General features: G+C 49.9%; 1 protein-coding gene across 4 annotated transcripts in view; it reads right to left on the bottom strand.

The window, feature by feature from the left end:
• The window catches only part of GABBR2 (gamma-aminobutyric acid type B receptor subunit 2), a 370,697-nt gene extending 351,203 nt beyond the window's left edge, over window positions 1-19,494 (bottom strand). For all 4 annotated transcript variants that reach the window (XM_086416036.1, XM_086416038.1, XM_086416039.1 and 1 more), the window contains exon 1: window positions 18,485-19,494. In XM_086416036.1, the coding sequence (XP_086272162.1) occupies window positions 18,485-18,805 (321 nt within the window). In that variant the 5' untranslated portion in view covers window positions 18,806-19,494. The remainder of the gene's footprint in view (window positions 1-18,484) is intronic.
• Window positions 19,495-19,804: the final 310 nt, after the last annotated feature.

The raw sequence follows: 19,804 nt of genomic DNA on the forward strand, positions 1-19,804 counted from the left end.
GGCTGACAGTCAGCCTTGGGGATGATAGCACCAGCCTTCTGCCCTCATACCACAGGGCCAGGGCTGCCAACCCGGCTTCTGGCTGCCGAGGTTCCCACAGTTATTTCGGCATGGATCCCTCCCTGCTACTCTCTGCTTCCCTTCATCAACAAAGCCATTAAGAGAAACGTAAAGCTGATTGCATCTATTATGTCCACCTACAGACCCAACTTGGAGTAAGCTCTGAAATCACTCTGGGGCCCTCTTTAGACCCTGAGTCATTTTTCGGTTGTTAAAATTAGAATGGGCTCATGGCAGACTTGCTCCTGAATCTAATCGGTGTCAAACATGGCTGGGTCCTACTCCCATTCAATGTTCTCAGAGGGTACTTCCTCTCATCCTTGACTTCCAGCCAGTCCATCAGGCAGGAACCCACATCCCAACTGTACAGAAGGAAGCACAGGTTCAGTGGGATAGGGGCTTGCCCAAAGACACGTCTCAGCAAGTAACAAAGCCAAGATTAACTAAATCTGCCTAATCTACCTTCTTTCCCCTGCACCCTAATCTTTGCTATGTCCCTGGAGATGACCTTGTCCAGCTCCCAGGTGACGTGGGGGTGTGTCCTCCAGTGTCAGCCACAGAAAGCCTCTGTGCTGACAGCAAGTACCAGAAACCAGGACCTTGCAGGAGGCCCTTGATAAGCACTGATTGATTTTAAACTATCCTTTCAGACACTCAGAGAAGGCAATGGCAACCCACTCCAGTACTCTTGCCTGGAAAATCCCATGGACAGAGGAGCCTGGTAGGCTGCAGTCCATGGGGTCACTAGGAGTCGGACACGACTGAAGCGACTTAGCAGCAACAGCAGTTTCAGACACTGCAAGCCCAAAGATGGTTGTTTTTCCAGATCTTGGCTCTCTCTCCACAATGTCTTTTATAGCTAGTCACCTATGTGCCTGCCACACCTGAATGGCTCAGCATTAACCCCTCAAAGTCCCACCTCCCTACCTTGGCTAGGGTAGTTCCCTCCTCCCACAGGGTTCTTCTCACATCTCCACCTCTGCAAGCCCAGCTCAAAAGTCACCTCCCAGGCTGAGAAGCCCTCCCAGGCTGTACCCAATGAGAATTCATCACACTTCCCTTCATGCTCCTACAGCCTCTCCTTGTACCTCCCTAAGAGCATATTCAAATCAGCCTCAAATGTTTTGTTTTACTTGACAACAACTTCATGGCCCTTATGATGTATTGTGCAGTGGTTGAAGTCTTCAGCAAATTTAGTTTTTATAACTATTCTTTGAAATAGGTACTATTATTATCACCCATTGTACAGATGAGAACACTGGGGCACAGGAAGGGGTGTGGCTTGACCAAAATTAACACAGTTGGTAAGTGAGGGTGAAGGAGTCCTGCTCCAGAGTCAGGTGCTCCACTAGAGTAACTTGTTCACATGTGAGTTGCCCACACTGTCACATATATTTGAGTCATATTCAGATGCCCACAGCCACAGGTGCATCATTCTTGTTCCTAAATGGAGCTCAATGTCCAACACAAGGTCACCTCTCCCGCATGACCAGCTAACACTGGCCTGCATATGGTTTCTGGTCCAAACCTCCAGTCTCTCTGAACATCTGTCTCCCTGCTGTGGATGGCCACCTCTGGCAGTCCTTCCTGAGGCGCTTAAGAGGATGAAGTCGGAAGCACTTTATCATCCATGAAGCCAACAGCATCTGTAGACACAGCTCTCTTAAAGGGCCTTCAGGAACACCCATGATGGATGGCTCCCCGGCATCTGACTTGATCCCCGTGAACCCAGAGTATAGTACAGAACCACACAGCCCATCTGCCTAGGCCAAAGTGTGCCCGGCAGCTGTGAGTATGCAAATGGCACTGGGCTTAGAGCCTGGCAGACTTAGTAAGTCTCTGCTTACCATCTCACCCTGGGCTCATCACTCGGAGCCTGAATTTCCCCATTGATAAATGGGGCTAATGGAAGAATTCCTCTTACCAGGTTGTTATTAGATGATGCATTTGGAAGAAATAACAGACTCTAGCACTACACACAATCTGTAATTCTTGTTTAATTGTTGAAAATATCGACTAAATAAGGTCATTATCAGAACAAAATAAGAAACCAAACTGCACTTCACACTATACCAGACTGGGGTAGAAATAAGGTAACATTTCTTTGAATGTTCAAAGATGAGAGGGACAGGGCAGCTCAGCCATTCTGGGAGCACCTTGCTCAGTGCACCCCGGCCCTACAGGTGGTTTATGCTGACAGGTGGATGCGTCTTCTTTATCTGCACCCCTTGAGGTCACCCTGACCCCAAATCTTGAGCCAGGCCCAGCTGCCAGTCTCAGTTTCATTCAGCTGCCATGTTGGCCACAGAGGCTTGTGATCTGCACTAAAACCAGGGCCCTGAGGGGTCAACCCTGAGCCAGGTTGGCCAGAGCCAAGATGAAAACTGAGGGTGACGGTTCTCAACACTGAGCACCTTCAGTTTATATTGTATCTGCAGTTAGCACCCCCAGGACCTCCCCCGGGTATCTTAGAGGAGGAGGGCTATTTCAGCATCAGTTCCCGTCTCCAAGTCGCCTGCCCTCAACACCCCCATGCCCTGGGCCCCCACACTAAGTAAAGCTCACCTCAGAGCTCTTTTTGCCCTTTCCTGCAGCATACCCTTCTCAAAGTTACGCCACCTCTCAGACATGTCCTAACAATTTCAAGCCCCAGAGAGAGGGATCAGAGTCTCATTCCTCTCCCTCCCAGGGGCCACACTGTTCTTAAGACAATGAAGCCACCGACCCCAGCAACCTTGAAGCTTCCTGATGTAAGGGAGGGGCTTCTAGAATCATTTGAATACAGAGCCAGACCGGAACAGGACCTTCTTCTAGTTATACCCACCTCTCTGATTTCCCAAACCAGAAGCACCTGGGTTTATATGTATGCAGGAGTAAGTCACCCAGGGGAATAAAACTAAAACCTACAGAAGTCCCTATCCTCAGGAGCCAGAATCCAAAGCAATTCTCAAAGGCCAGTTCTGCAACTTCCTGCCTGCACCTCACACCAAAAGAGAAGTATGTCATATCCCAATGCATACTCCACCCTGTGGCGTCTGCCGAACACCCCCTGGGCACTAGATCCTATGTTTTTATTTTATTTAGTCTTCAAAACAATGCTGATCATCTGGTATCAAACTTCCATGTCATACACCAGGGAAGGGAGGCCCCAAGCGAAGTGACCCCCAACAAGGTTGCCCAGCAGGGCTGTGAGCCAGACCGGGGTCCCTAGGGCTCAGAAGTCCAAGCTCTTTCTACTACACCTTGCCTGCTCTGGTGCGCACATGAGGGCACCTGGCAAAGTGCTTGGAGCATAGGAGGGGCTCAGTAAGGGCCTGTCACTTTGTTTTGTCCATGGTGGAGCCATCAGGCTGGAATCAGGGCCACAGCCTGCTGAGGATCTAGAGTGGCCAAAACAAAGTCAATCAGACCATCTCAAGACCCACTGTCCACAGGAGTCCAGCAGGCAGGATGGGCTTAGCTGGGGATGTCATAGCTGGGGGGCTTCTGGGGTCCCCAAATCTCTCAAACCAAACTCATCATCTCCACACTGCCTGGCCCAGAACTCTTGAGGTCTCAACAAAATACTTGCACATCTGTTGGCAAGAATCAAAGCTCTTTTTGGAGAAAATAAATACTATTGCCTACCCACTCCAGTATTCTTGCCTGGAGAATTCCATGGACATGGGATCCCCACAGGCCTCAGTCCATGGGATCACAAAGAGTTGGACACAACTGAGCGACTAACACTTTCACTTTCATCCCAGCCTCCCACTCCTGGGCTGCATGAACTGGCCCAGTCCAGACATTTCACATTTCAATCAGATATGCCAGGCTTTGTCCCAGTCCCCAAACCTAGCAACCCCCCATGCCTTCCTGGCTGGATCCCAAACTGCTGCTTACAGCAGACAGCCCTAACTCCCACACCACCAAACTCCTGCCTGGGACCCTTACTTGCAGATGGTTTCAGATCTGACACCTGCCAATGAATGGCTGAATTCTGAAGACACCTGACAGATGACAGGAAGACATGTTAATCACTTCTTGTTCTAGATACTTCTTTCTGTAAGATAGCCTTCTGGGGTAGAAAACCTCAGCTCCCTGGCTAACTGCTTCCATAGTACTGTTATCTCACACTGCTCTCCTTACTTAATAGAAAGTTGAATGAATCACCTATGTGAACAACATCTCTGTGTCTTTGATAAAGATGTTATTGGAAATATCCAAAAGCCCTGGGAGAACAACCCAGAATTAATTACTCTTTGTGCTTAGTTTCAGACACATTTGATATCTGTAACTCTTTATGACTTTTTAAAGCCTTTTCACATTAATCTATTTCTCTCTCTCTCTCCCCCGCCTCCCTCTTCAATGATCTCTACAATAACTCCATGGACAAGCAGGGCAGGCATTATTATTATTCCCATTTTACAGATGATAAAACTAAGGTGTACAGAAGTTAAACAACTACTTCAAGGTCACCCTAGTGAGAACCAGAGATGGGTCACCCGTGGCAAGTGCAGAGCCCTTTCCGCTGAACCACCTGGCCCTTGAGCTAAAAGATCTGTCTTTGGCACCTACAGGGAAACACGTGCTCCTGACACGGTAACCCCAGAATCTTTCTCTCTTGCCTTCAGCCCCAGTATGCAGGTGGAGCAATCCATTCCTCACAGATGCCTGATCGTGTCTTCTCCCTCTGCTTCCTTTAGAGGCGCGGTTGTGATTTTATCCAAAATGGTCATGCTGCACATTGTGTTTATGCCACTCATGCAAAAAGCATTTGCTAAGCACTTACAACGTGCCAGTGGCCATGCTAGGTGCCCAGATGCATGGGCAGTCATTCACTCACAGATATGGCCAAGGGCCTATAGGCTGCACCCTGGGTATGGGGACACAGCAGATACAAAACAGGAGACACACCTATCCTCACACGCTGGCTCCGCTCACAGCCAGGCTTTGTAGTGGACAATAGCCAGCAGTGACAACACCGAGCTATAAGGACTTCACAGGGGTCAACAGCACACCCTGGGCCCAAGGAGATTCACCACGGAGCTCTCAGCGCAGCTCAGCTCCTTCTGGAAATAGACAGGGATTCGGGAACAGCCACTTCACCTAGACTCTCATTCAGCAACGCCCAGACACAGATCTCACACGCTACTTTGCTAGCTTCAAACACAGAGTCCTCCACTGAAACAAGAGCTGGTATTTATAAGAAGGCTGAGCGCCGAAGAATTGATGCTTTTGAACTGTGGTGTTGGAGAAGACTCTTGAGAGTCCCTTGGACTGCAAGGAGATCCAACCAGTCCATTCTGAAGGAGATCAGCCCTGGGATTTCTTTGGAAGGAATGATGCTAAAGCTGAAACTCCAGTACTTTGGCCACCTCATGTGAAGAGTTGACTCATTGGAAAAGATTCTGATGCTGGGAGGGATTGGGGGCAGAAGGAGAAGGGGATGACAGAGGATGAGATGGCTGGATGGCATCACTGACTCGATGGACGTGAGTCTGGATGCACTCCGGGAGCTGGTGATGGACAGGGAGGCCTGGCGTGCTGTGATTCATGGGGTCACGAAGAGTCAGACACTACTGAGTGACTGAACTGAACTGAACAGCATTTCACATTTTCATATGTGTTATAATAAAATGACAATAATAAAATTCAGTGGCTGCCTATCAATGTGGGCCCCTGTGCTTAATGCTTTACATGAAGGTTTTATGACAGCCTTCAAAATAACCCATCCCCATTTCACAGATGAGGTCACCAAGGCTCAAGGAGTGAGTAGCACCAGCACACACACCCAGGTTTCTGATACCATGTGTGATGGTCTCTCCACAGTGCCCGGCTGTCCTCCCCACATTCACACAAATATGGGAAAACACACAGATGCCATTATAAACAACCAGATGAGGCCTCATAAATCCTTCGATGCTCATCCGTTCATTCCGCAAATATTTAATGAGCATCTACCATGGGCTCAATAAATATTCGCACCAGAGGGCTTCCCTGGTGGCTCAGGCAGTGAAGAATCTGCCTGCAATGCAGGAGACCCAGGTTCGATCCCTGGGTTGGGAAGATTCCCTGGAGAAGGAAACGGCAATCCACTCCAGTACTCTTGCCTGGAGAATCCCATGGACAGAGGAGCCTTGTGGGCTAGAGTTTGTGGGGTCGCAAAGAGTTGGACACAACTGAGCGACTAACACAACCACCACCAAGTGCTAGACACCGTGTGGCGCACTATGGCGAGCCCAAACCAACCAAGTTCACAGTCCCCTGCCAAAACGGGGGAGACCAACACTGATCAAACATTCCGGCAATTTAAAATCGCATCTGTGCTAAGCACTACAAAGGTTCAAGACTCTTAGAGAAACTGCAGTAGAGGTTTCTTTCTCCCAGTGAGCGAGGACAGAGAAAGCACACTTGAGCTGGTATTTAAAAGACGAAGGAAGATGGCAAAAAGCCCCTTCCAGACGGTGGAAACAGCCTGTGAAAAGGTCCCGTGCACACTCTCTGAGCGCAATCACCAGAGAAACTTGAAAGTACCCCATGTCTGGGCCCAGAGACAGAGGGAAGAGTTCTCAGGAATGAAGCTAGGAGTGAACGGGGCAGACCGCAGGGCTTCCAAGGGCACAGGGAGAAGTTCTGTTCCCATTCCTAGAACAATGATGAGCCCCTGCAGGGCATTAAACAGGGAGGCCACCTGACCAGTGTGCTGGGATTCTGGAGGACAGCCCCTGCACCTGCTCCAGGCTGCACCATCACGCTTCTTAGGCCGCATCGTAACAAACCCCTGGTGGCCTCCCTTTGAGAGCATCACTGTTTTAGACTCACCTCCACATGCCCTGTGACCAGCACTGCGCCTGGCACCAAGTAGGTGCTTAGCAGGTATGAGCTCCACGTATAAAGGAAGCATCACAGCTGCTCTCGACATGATCTAAGTCTAAAAGGAGACACACACACAAAGACACAAACACTGATGCCCCACATAAACACATAGGAGGTGACAAGTTCTGCAGGAGCAAGGGGAGCAGAGAGCAGATCCATGTGAGCCAGGTGTGTAGACAGACACACTTAAAGTGAGTAGATAGTACAGCGCTGGCTGTGTGTGACTGAGTGGGCGGACAGGGAAATGGGTGAGGATGAGGCTGAATTAAAGGGAGAGGCAAGCAGCTGGGTGAAATTCATCAAAAAAAGAGAAGCAGTAGCTACTGACAAAACGTGCCACTTGCTTTCATGGGAGGCAGATAGCTCCCATGTGAAGATGCTATTTCACTTTAGAGTTTAAGCAGCAGAGATCAAAGTCAGACCATCCGGATTGAAATCCCCAGCTCACCACTTGGTTGGTTGTGATGTTAAATAAGTCACTTAACCTCTCTAAGCCTCATCTGTAAAATGCAGACAATAAGAGCACCTACCGCATCAAATTGGCGTGAGAATTAAATAAGTACTTGACACAGGACTGACACATGCTAAGCACAGGATAAAGGTGAGAAACTGTTGTTGTAGTCTCTCTTTCCTCACCTACTTGCAAATAATGTTTTCTTTTCCTTTTTCTTTTTTAAATGACAATAAGATTAGAAGTTCTCCAAAGACTTCTCAATGTTTCTAGAATTCAGAGTCCAGCAAGGAGGATCAGAAGGGCCAGTTGGGCCCTGAGAGGACACTCTGTGGAGTGATGGGTGAGCCAAAAGTCTATCAAAGTCAACACGTTGGGTGGAAGCATGTGCATGGACTCTGATCACACGCCCTGGGGTGGGCTTCCACGTCCCTGTCTGCCAGTTAAATCCCTGAAACAATTCTGGGCATTCTCAGACAACCTTCAGTGAATGGGCAGTTTCAGAAACAAAGCGATTTGGATAATCGATTTGGATTTAGTGATTATTATTAGGATGGCTGTTGCTTTCAAAATCAGTTCCCTCTGAACAAAGTCAAGTGGATCATGGGCAGAGTGTGAAAATATCATTTTCTCTCTGCCACCTCCTGACCCTGCACCATGAGAACAACAATAATGCATCACTCCACAAAGTCCTTCTTTGGCTAGATTTTATCCGAACGGTGACTGATGGTGTCCTTGCCAAATGGCAGGAGAAGGGGTCTGCTTCAGCCAGCAGCTGTGGAACATGGGCACTGATGAAGACAGATGAGTCCATTTACTCAGTATTTTGGATCTACCACTAATTTTCTAGATGACAATGACACTTCATCCTTCCAGCAATGTAGACTGTTCAAAAAAGACTGAAAAAGTAGAAAGTGGGGTGAAAAGAACGCCCCAATCAGCCCCAAAGTTGTCACAACGTTCATGCCCTTGACTCAAGCAAAAATTCTCAAATCTTCAGACATCAGCTCATAACCAATTTACTCATACTTTGCACATGATTCTAATAAGCTATTTGATTTGGGGTTCAGAGCAAAACCAGATCAGAGAAATAGTCACCTCCAGACTGAGCTAACCCAGTTCCTGAATCAGTCCTGACCACAGAAGGATAAAGAGCAGAAACTTCCAGCCCAGGAGCAAGGTACCTGGAATATGTCTTGCTGTTCAGGGGACCCCAGAACACCACTTTATTCATTATATTCAGACTTGCCACTAGACTACCTGGCTCACCAAGCCTGATGACTTGGCTTCATTCCTACAGTGTTTACTGGGACCAGAGCTCAGCCAAGTCTCTGTGGCCTGATACTCCCTGGAGGTGGGAATGGGGTATCAGAACCTGATTCCTACAGCTGCCAACTGCCAGTTAGAGTATTGCTCCAATAAACTAATCTCCTAAAACCATAATACTTCTTAGATGCTGGAAAGTATTTCTTCCCCAGGTTTGATATTGGAGGACCTTGGAGGATGGTGTGTGTGTGTTTGTCAGGGGAGAGGAGACTGACATTAGCTCTGCACAAAATCCTCTATTGGAGCATCCGACAAGTACCCTTTTCCCTCTGCACAACTCCTGGGTCCCACAAAGCACCAAAGAAGAAATAAAAAGCAAGCAGAAAGCTCACCCCACATGGCTTGGCATAAAAAGCACTTCCTCAATTTGTTAAAACTATACCCATTAATCCTCTTCGAATCAGAGAGCTGAGTTCCAAGCTTTTAGGTCTATTTGCTTGTTCAATAAATATTTATTGAGCTCCTGCTCTGTGCCTGGCCCTGAGATACTGCCTAGAGGGGTGGGGGTGTATACAAGGGAGCCAGACACACCCAGTGCCTGCCCTTGCAGTGCTTACAGTGGAGCAGAGATCCTCAGTGTTGAAATTCATAGAGAAGAGCAAAGACTTATTAACTAACCCAGCACCAGAATCTAGACCATTGAGGTCTTAGCAACCAACCTCGCACCAAAGCCCAGACCACTGACCCCAACTGGAGCTCACACTTCTATTGTTTCAGCCTGGCACACCTGCTGGCTCCTGGAAAGGTACAGAGACAAAGGCATCTCACCAGCCTCATTGCAAACTGTTACATAAGCAGAGAGATTAAGAATAAACAAAAGGAGCAGATGAATGCGATGCTCATTGGGCAAACTATGCCATTTAATTTTCTCACCTTCCTAGAACCAAAATAAATAACCAAAAGAGTAAGCAATAAGAAGCCACTTACATTTCATCCCAAACAACATGGGGAATGACCAAACAGGTGCCTCAAGAAGGGGTATGCCTTCCCCATCATCCTCCCCTGACCCCTCCTGACCATGCTCAGGTCACACTGTGTGACCGCCAGTTAGGCTGTGAGACCTCAAGGGCAAGATCCATGTCACATCCATCTCTGTACCCTAGAGCCTAGAAAAGGGCCTGGCAGAAAGCTCTCTCCATCACAACATGTAGCATTAGTATGATGGAGCAGAAATAGGTGGAGCTGTGGCAGCCATCTAGGTGAGCCAGTCAGATCTCCTTTAAAGAGAGAATCTACAGGACAAGTGCCCTCAGCTAAGCCTCCAGCTGTGGCTTTAAGATCTGTTATAGTGTTTAATTAAGACAAGGACACATTCTTCCCAGGGAGCCTGCAGCCAGTGACCAAGCTGGGCAGGGATTCTAGAGCCTGGTTCTTTTGGTCTCCGATATGTGATCCCTCAGGCTTCTCTGGTGGCTCAGATGGTGAAGAATCTGCCTGCAATGCAGGAGACCTAGCTTTGATCCCTGAGTCAGGAAGATCCCCAGGAGAAGAGACTGGTCACTCCAGTATTCTTGCCTGGAGAATCCCATGGACAGAGGAGCCTGGCAGGCTACAGTCCATGGGGTCACAAAGAGTCAGACATAACTGGGCAACTTTTACTTTCACTGATCCCTCTAACTGGCAGTCTTTGCTCTGGAGCACCCCACACCAATGGGCTGGCCAAGACTTTCTGAGGCTCTTCTCCCAGCTCTCCTTCCTTCCCCTGTACTTTCACAGGTGCCAGAACAGCACTGTGATCTGAGGCTTTCACTACCTCCTCTTTTACCTTTCATGGATATTACCCCTAAGATCTCTGGGACCTATACATCCATCTTGGCCTGTAACTCCTGACGGACCCCAAACAACAAGTGTCAGTGACATCCACATGCTCCTTTACATAACCCAGCCTCCTTTTAAGTTAGGTTGGTCAACAACTATTTCTGATCAATGAAATATGAGTAGAAATAATACATGCCACTTCCAAGTAAAGATGGCCAAAAATCTCGTGTGCCTTCCCCTAAGGATTTCTTCCTGCCCCCATCTTCTTGAGGCCAAAGATGGGAGAGTGACAACACAAGGGCAGCCTGGAGTCCTGTGTTCTCACTTGGAGGAGGGCCTCCCAGGAGGTTCTGACCCACACTGGATTTGGCTGAGCAGTATATAAATTTGACTGTGTCAAGCAAAACAGATTTCAGGATTTGTTGATGCAGCACTGCCAAGTCCACCCTAACCAACAAAAGTTATATATCCTCTGTGTGTGTGTGTGATAAGTCGCTTCAGTCATGTCCAACTCTTTGCAACCCTATGACCAGCCCACCAGGCTCCTCTGTCCGTGGGATTCTCCAGGCAAGAATACTGGAGTGGGTTGCCATGCCCTTCTCCAAGGGATCTTCCTGACTCAGGGATTGAACCCGCATCTCATGTCTCCTGCGTTGGCAGCAGATTCTTTACCACTAGCGCCACCTGGGAAACTCAATGAATTTATTTAACACTTCTATTTTCACCCCTGTCTTACACTTTCAGCTTGTTCATTTCCCTGTTGCGATCTCACATCTCTGCATAAAGAAGTTGATGATCTTCCGTAGAAGGGAGGCCAAACACATGAAGAAGAGCCCTTTAAAAATATAGGTAGTGAGCTAAAAGTCTTAGCCCAATATCTAGTTCTAAAGGTGTATTATTCTACGCACCTTCTCCCGGGTGCCTAGCTAGGTCTGAGAAATTGGTTGGGAGTAGGCATGGCATGACCAAGAGCATTTCCCTCACACCAGGAAATCTCGGGGGTCGATGCTCGTGGGAACATGCAGGAGGCAGCTCAGCTTAATCCTGATACATGGGGTCTTCTAAGTCCATTGGTCATGAGGAGGTAGAGCTTCTCTGAGGAAGTGATCCAGAGAAATCATTCATACTATGGGAAGCTAACTCAGAAGGCAGATTCTAATTTATTCACTTATAGTTCAGTTCAGCAAACATTCACTGATGCCAACTGTATGTAAAACACTGGGGCATCAGACTGGCTCTGCCCTCACAGAGCTACAGTCCAGCAGGGGAGAAAGAGACAAATATGGAAGATGTGCTGGGAGATACACATGAATAAAGATCTTGCACTCACATCCTCTTTATCCAACACCCTTTTCAGCAACATGGCACTGGAAAGTGATGACAGAGAAACATGGCTTCACATCATGTTTTGAGATTCCATATCCATTATATTTATTCCTAATTCAGCTCTGTGGGTCAACATCATCATATCCACTTGGTACAGGAATAGTAAGACTGGTGACAAAACTGGCATGAACATTTACTGAGCACCACGGACAGACGAGCCTGGTGGGCTGCAGTCCATGGGGTCAAGAAGAGTCAGACACTACTGAGCGACTTCACTTTCACTTTTCACTTTCATGCATTGGAGAAGGGAATGGCAACCCACTCCAGTGTTCTTGCCTGGAGAGTCCCAGGGACGGGGGAGCCTGGTGGGCTGCCGTCTATGGGGTCGCACAGAGTCGGACACAACTGAAGCGACTTAGCAGCAGTAGCATAGTACATCAAGCATTCTATTACTTTACCCAGATAGTCTTCTTTGATCTCCATATCCTATTAGGCAGTTAGTATATTAGCCCCATTTTACAGATGAAGAAATAGAGGCAAAGTGGCTTGTCTAAGGTCACCAGGCAGGTACACGGTACCCAATGCGGATATAGACCCAGGTCTCCTGACATGATGAGGTGCTCATCCGACAGGTGCTTGGAGCCAAGGGAGCTGAAGGGCCTGGTTTTGTGCCCAGCCTCATACCCTCGGGGACTCTCTCTCCTTGTTCCCCTGCAGTGCAACTGACTTCAGATACTGTTTGGTCTGCCAGACACCCCCACTTTCAAGCTCCCCTTTGCCACCCCTCCTGCCCAGTCAGGCCTCAGAGCACCTCTATCCCCTCTCCATCTCTGCTCAGGGCCCAGCACCTACCCCTTCAGTTGCTACAGCAGCTTCCTGGCTTCTCTGTCTCCTCCTGCTCCTGTCTACCTTCCTGTCTCTACATCCCTACTGTCCTTTATCTTGTCACATTCATGTTCAAAAATCTCCCATGGCTCCTCACTGTTCCAAAATGAAGGCCAACCTTCCTGACAAGGCATTCAAGGCCTTCCACACCCACCACCAGACTGCCTTTCCTCCTACAAATCCTGCACTCGGCTGAAAACAGAATCGGTCAGTGCTCCCCAAACACACCTCACACTTTGTGTCCTCTGTCCTTTGATCTTGGTGATTGTTTCTGGGATCCAACCTCCATCTGCCTGAGCCCACACCTCTTTGTGTCAACATTATATTCACCCTTCCAGACTCATCTTGACTTCCTCTCTTCCAGGAGATCTAGATGTGGTCTTCCCTTTCTCTTGATGCTCCTGGCATCTATTGCTTCTTTCTTGAGCTTAGCATTTCCCAAGTAGATATCTGTGATCAGATCCACCTGGCATCCACCCCACTTTAACAGCCTCCAGTGTACTTTGAGGAATCACCTCTTCTCCACTCTGTATTCAGCGTGGTTGGATGGGGCTGACCTCACCACCCTGTTCCTGCATGAAAGGCCGATGGATGTCCCAGACCCACCAATACCATGTTATTGGTTCAAGGATGGACACATGACCCAACTCAAGCCAATGAGAACTGAGCTTAGGATTTTTGCTGCAATAGTCAGGAAAGAAACACGCTTCTTACTGGAGTTTCTAAACTGGGAGGGTGTAAACTTGCAGCTGCTAGGGGCCATCTGTACAGCCAAATGGGGAGAGACTGACTGAGGGTGAAGCCAAACACAAAGGAAATCAGAGCCAAGAGACAAAGAGGGAGACAATTTTTAAGATATTTAAGTTCTTGGATTCAGCCATACCTGAATACAGCTAACTCCAGGATTTTTCAGCCACATGAGCCAGTTAAAGTTGGGTTTCTGTCACCTGTAATGAGGCTCCAAAGCAGTAAACCTACTAAGGGTCAGGTACCATGCCAGGCAGTGGGGTATAACCACAGAGATGTGAGCCTGATCCTAGAAGACCTCATTTTCTCTTCATTTCTAAAACTAGCTATACTGAACTATAATTCATATGCCATAACATTTATTCTTTTAAAGTCTGTAGTTCTATGGGTTTCAGTATAGCCACAGAAATGTGCAGACATCAAGATGGATTACTTTCTATCTTGCGTTGAAAACGACAAACATATGCTTGCTGTGTTCTTCCCTATCCACCAGCTCCTCTCCTGAATCCAGGACTGGATTTACTCCTTCTTTCTGCAATACCAATAAATGCAGTAAGTGCTCAATTAATGCCTAATAAGCTGTACTTCATCTAGTCAAGGCTATGGTTTTTCCTGTGGTCATGTATGGATGTGACAGTTGGACTGTGAAGAAGGCTGAGCGCCGAAGAATTGATGCTTTTGAACTGTGGTGTTGGAGAAGACTCTTGAGAGTCCCTTGGACTGCAAGGAGATCCAACCAGTCCATTCTGAAGGAGATCAGCCCTGGGATTTCTTTGGAAGGACTGATGTTAAAGCTGAAACTCCAGTACTTTGGCCACCTCATGTGAAGAGTTGACTCATTGGAAAAGACTCTGATGTTGGGAGGGATTGGGGGCAGGAGGAGAAGGGGACGACAGAGGATGAGATGGCTGGATGGCATCACAGACTCGATGGACGTGAGTCTGAGTGAACTCCGGGAGTTGGTGATGGACAGGGAGGCCTGGCGTGCTGTGATTCATGGGGTTGCAAAGAGTCGGACACGACTGAGCGACTGAACTGAACTGAACTGAAAGCTGTACTCAGACCTCCTTGAAAAGCTTGGCCTCCATCCCACAGTTGTTTGGGTCCCCTCTAAAGCACAAAGAATGAGACAACAGATATTTGGCAACCCACTCAAGGAAAGGACATACTCACCAATCACTAGGTTTTCTAAGCTGGATCCCTGCAGTGGGGTAGACTTTCTGAGAGGTGCACACCTGGAACGTGCTCCTTTGGCTCCCTGAACTTTCCCCAAGTTTATTACAGAATAATTTAAAATAGTAACAAGTGGGAAGACATACAAATCCAACAAAAGGGCAATGGCCTAATATTTAATAGAATAGAATAGTAAACAGCCACTAAAATTCATCTTTGCAAAGAGGATTTGAGGACATGGAGAAATAACCATGCTATAATATTAAGTGAATGAAACAAAATATAAAAGGATGCATAGAGATCTCAAGTACACAAAATAGTAAACACCAGCAACTGGAAGGGAATAATGCTAATTATTAGATGCAATTATCTTTGCGTAGGTGGATTATATGCAGTTTTCTCATGTTTCTCTACTATTTTTTTTCCAAAATGAATATTACTTTAAATAAATCAGAAAAGCCAATAATATTTGTAACTCATCCCTTGGTTATTATTTAATTTTATTAATATGACTACCAAAGAATGAGAAACAACCACACGAAGAATATTTCTGAAGCTGTAAAACTTTTATTTAAAAAAAACTGTCCCTCAGAGTCTTTTAGACAAACATATAAGTAATCTAATCCCCCATGTTTACTTTTTAACCTTGACTGCAAAGACGCTCAGAGCTAAAACTTAATTCACAAAAATGCAACAGTCATCTTAGCCCAGGTTCTGGGTTCAATAATGCCCATTTTTCTATGTGGTTTCTGATGCTTCCTCTTATCTGTATTTTCTGTTGTCTTGCTTGTGTTTTTATATATTCAAATGTTCCTTGGAATACATAAAGAAGTATTTGCTGAAGTGATTTGAGGTACACCAAAGAAGAGAGGTCCTGCCTAGCAGATATTCTGCTGGGATGTTTCATTTTTACAAACACATGGCCCTGAGTGGGGCTTTGATCCTTTATTGTTATTCTAATTACAGCAGAGGGGCAACTGAATAAGTGTGTGTGGGAGGCTCCTTTATGGAGAAAGGCTGGTCCCACTGATCAGATTAACCCATGTCTTGCTGATCTCCATCTCTTCGAAGGTTGTGTGGACAGAGGTCCATCCTGGCTGCCCAGTTTCTGGCCATTGACTGAGAGCAAATGATAGCAAAGTCTACTACAATGTGCTCACCACATTCATCCTGTGTTCAAGTCTATACAAATCAAGTGACACTGTCAACAAGTGACTGAAGAGTACATTCAATCCATAAAGACATCCTATCTGAATAAAATAGGGTCCAAACGCTCTAAGACGAGCCCCAAACACCCTTCAGGTTTTATTGCAATTACCCAGCCTGATCCTTTACTTTGGCTTTAGAAAGAAAGTCCCTCTACTCTATAAAGATGGGCCACTTGAAAAAATTAAGTATTCTATCACCTGGGTGTTCTCCCAACTGTGACACCTCATGGCAGGAGATAACATATTTATCTGATTCTAAGCCAAGATTCTTTTCTTCTGGTGATAACTTCACTGACTCTTCATGAGATGAGGAAAAACAAATAAGCAAACAACATTTTAGTGGTGACCATTTTGCCACATCTAAAGTTGCAATGTCTTACTTGTGAATCTAGGACAGAGGAAAGGGAAAGCAGGAAAGGAAAGGAAGGCAGGAAACATTTATTGAGCACTTACAGCATGCCAGACAGAGGACTGGCCGCTGCGCTGCCAGCTCAAGGCATTTTCCATTCCAGCCGGTTATCTCCCTTAAGCGTCACAATACCATCCTACGGAGTACATATAATAGTCCCAGTTTTTCAGAAGTGGAAATCTAGGCTTAGAGAGATTAAATCCCTTGCTCAAGGTCACCATGGGGAAGATACTAGGTTTCTGACCAGACTCAGGTCAGAGCCACCCCAAAGCCCATGCCCTGTGCCCCTTCAAATGGCTAGAAATGCCTCTGCTTGCATGAGGCTGAGATTACCCTCTGCCCTCCTTCCCTCGAGCTCAAGTGCCTTCTGACTGCCTCATCCTCTTGACTTTAGGCCCCCTCTCACTCAGAAAGTCATCAAGACACACTTGAAAAATAAAATATAAAAGCATCAACCCACATCCTGAAATTGAGCACCCTTCCCTTTGCTGCCACTAACAAGCTAATATGAAATCTCTTTCAGGGAAGCTTTCTGAATGGAATAAATTGGTGAAAACATTATGCAGCTGACAATATTTGGTGATGATGCAAACAGGGCTGCCCTGTCCATAAATGGTTTTGTCTCCAAAGAACCCGCTCTCCTGTGTCCTTTTCAAAAAAAAATAAGATCGAGCAACAGAGAAACAGTACCCAGAAGACATGGCTCGTATAATTGCATTGCCCTCTCTGTTTATGTGTGTCGGACAAGTACCCCCAGAGAACTTGAAATGTTCTGGAGAAGACAGGAATGTCATTCAGAGATGATTCCACAGGGGCTGGCTCTGCACAGCTCCCAGCTTACATCCTCCCAGGGCAAAGGAAGCCTCTCCACTTGCAGCAACCTCCGTGCACCGCCACCAACTGCCACCTTTTATTTACCTTTTATTTACATCGCAGAGCAGACTGGTTCATCAGTGAAGCGGGGAGGAGGGAAACAAGATGCAATCCAAATTTCTGCTTTTTCCGGGGACCCAAAAGCGGGGGAGTGGGGTGGGGGTCACACAGAGAAGGAAGTGGAGCCTGGGGTGCCCGATCAGCGTGGCATGACGACCCTCCCCTCCCCTTCTGCACCAGTACTCAAGCAGAAGTGCCCAGGGAGCCCCAGGAAGCCGGGTCAATTAAACCCATTGCCTTGGCCGAGCTTGGCACGGTGCAAGAGGCGCCAACGGAGCGTTCTGCACAGGAAATCACTGCCCCCTTCAGGCCGCGTCTCAGCCGCTGTGGCCGGAGCGTAGGGGCTCCCTCAGTCTGGAAAAACTCGCAAACCCGACCTCACGCGGCCAGCGATTGCTCCTCTAAACCCCCTCGGCGCACCCTAGTTCTCGGGCCGGCGGAGATGTGCGCTGTTGCTAACAGCTGGAACGCAAGCTGAGGGTGTAAGGAGAGGGCTTAGGACGGAAATCTCTCGGCTCTTCTGCTCCCCTCAGAGAAAGAGGCCGAGAAGGCAAGCCGACTGCTTGCGCTCCAAGTCCGTGCTTCAAGTCTGCGCCCCGGGAAACTGCGCCGGCAGCCGCCCGGCCACCAGCCTCGGCACGGCCGCACACTCCCGCGGGTCCGGGGTGAGACCTGCTCGGGACACTCTGAGCAACTAACCGGAAGGGGTCTCCTCAGGAAACCGCTCGGGCCACAGGCAGCGCCAGGCACCTGCAGGCAGCAAGCAGCGCTGCAGAGCCGGCAGCCCCACACCAGCCGGACCGGTGCGGGTTCCGAGCTGCTGGCGCGCACCAGGCACCCGGCCCTGATGCGCGCTCCAGCCCCTGGGTCCCCGAGCCCTCTGGACCTCAAAAGCTCAGCTCGGCTTTTCTGAGGCCCGCGAGCAGGCCCGTGGCCTCTCCAGCCCTTGATGGCCCAGTTTATAGTCAATGCGCCTGTTCTTCCCACCTAGCACTCCACAGCCCCACCAGCGGGACTTGGGCAGGGGTGACCACTGCAGGCCTTTCGGGAGATTCAGTTACCACCTTATCCACTCTTTCTCTGGGCAAAGGAGACCCTAGTTTTCTATCCCACATCCCACAAGCATACACACATACACAATCCCAGAGGGGAAAGATGCTCAGCAAATCTTGGCACCAGCTGTGCGAGCCAAGCCCGGTGGGACCCAGAGGGTAAGCACTGAGACCCAGCCTGAGGTGCCCTCGGCAGGCTCAATGAGGGCTCTGCCCAAGGGTCGAAGCTTGCTTCTGTCCAACACGCCCTCCTCCATTGCCCCTACAGCCCCGACGGCGCGGGCGGCCGGACACTCACCTCGGTGTCGTAGAGTCGCAGGTCGAGGAAGTAGGGGCGCAGGAGCGACTCGTTGCGGATCTGCTCGATGGCCAGTTCCACCGCGGGGAGCACGCCGCGCCCGATACTGCCCTTGGCCACTTCCTTGGTGAGCGGCATGAGGCCCATGATGGAGAGCGGCGGGCTGCTGGGCGGCGGCCGGGGGGCACCCCGCGCCCAGCCCCAGGCCCCGGGCGCGAGCGGCAGCAGCAGCGGCAGCAGCAGGAGCAGCAGCAGGCGCGCGGGCGGCGGTGGCGGCGGCGGCGGCGGCCCGGGCTGCCCGGAGCTAGGCGGGGAAGCCATGCCGCGCCGCGGGCTGCGGGCGCCGGCTCACTCGGCCCGCATGGCCTGGCCCGGCCCGCCGCCCCGCGCCAAGATCTCCCCGCGGCGCCCGCGCAATGGCGCCGATCCCCGCTCCGGCTCGGGCTCAGGCTCCGGCTAGGCACAGAACGGCCGCGGCGGCAGCGACAGCGGCAGCGGCGGCGCCCGTGACGGATCAATCACGCCGGGAAGGGGTGGGAGCGAGCAGAGTGCGGGAGGCGGGGAGCAAGTGAGCAAACGCGAAGAGGGGGGCCGGCGTCTCCGCGCGCGCCTCTCTCCTGCGCGGCCGCCCCGAACCCGGCCGCCTCCGCCCGCCCCCGTGCGCGCTCTGAGCTGCTCTCCCGCCGCGAGCCGTTCAGCAGCAGCCCCTGGAGCCCGGCCGGGGGAGGGCGAGCGGCAGGAAACGCGGGAGGCGAAGGCAAGGCTGCTCCGCGGCGTCTCGGGCCGCCTCCGGGGACAGGGACGGGCCGTGCGCGCCGGGGGAGGGGAGGCACTGGCGCTGCGGCGGCCGCGGGGAAGGCCGCTTTCCCAGCACACGCACACCCGCGCTCCCGGCCCTCCGCCGCGCGGGCTGCCCCGCGACCGCCTGGACCTGAGCTCCTGGGGGCAGCGGCTGAAGGAACGAGCACGGCGTGCTGGCACACGCAGTGGCCACGGTCGCTTCGCCGAGCGCTTCCTGTAGCACCTGCACGATGATTTGGGACTGCCTCTCGGAGGTCTGGCTGGGAAGGTCTGGTCTGCGAGCGCGCCACGAGGCGTCCTTAGAGGCACCTGCAGCCTACACTCCCCTGCTCTACGCTGGTGTCTGGGGGGCCGTGACTGAGCCCGAAGCGGCGGCCAAACATGCCGCCGGCGGTTGAATGCCCTTCGGTGCTGAGGTTTCTGGCCTTTAAGGTTTGGCTGAAAGCCCCCTTCTTCCCTCTAGTCTGAGCTTTCCTTTGCCAACCTCAGGAGCCTGGAGTCTTCACCTTGCGTGTGCTA

This window comes from Bos grunniens, chromosome 8 (assembly GCF_055505025.1).
Source record: "Bos grunniens cultivar Pamir isolate PY7600 chromosome 8, Bosgru_T2T1.0, whole genome shotgun sequence".
NCBI lineage: Eukaryota > Metazoa > Chordata > Mammalia > Artiodactyla > Bovidae > Bos > Bos grunniens.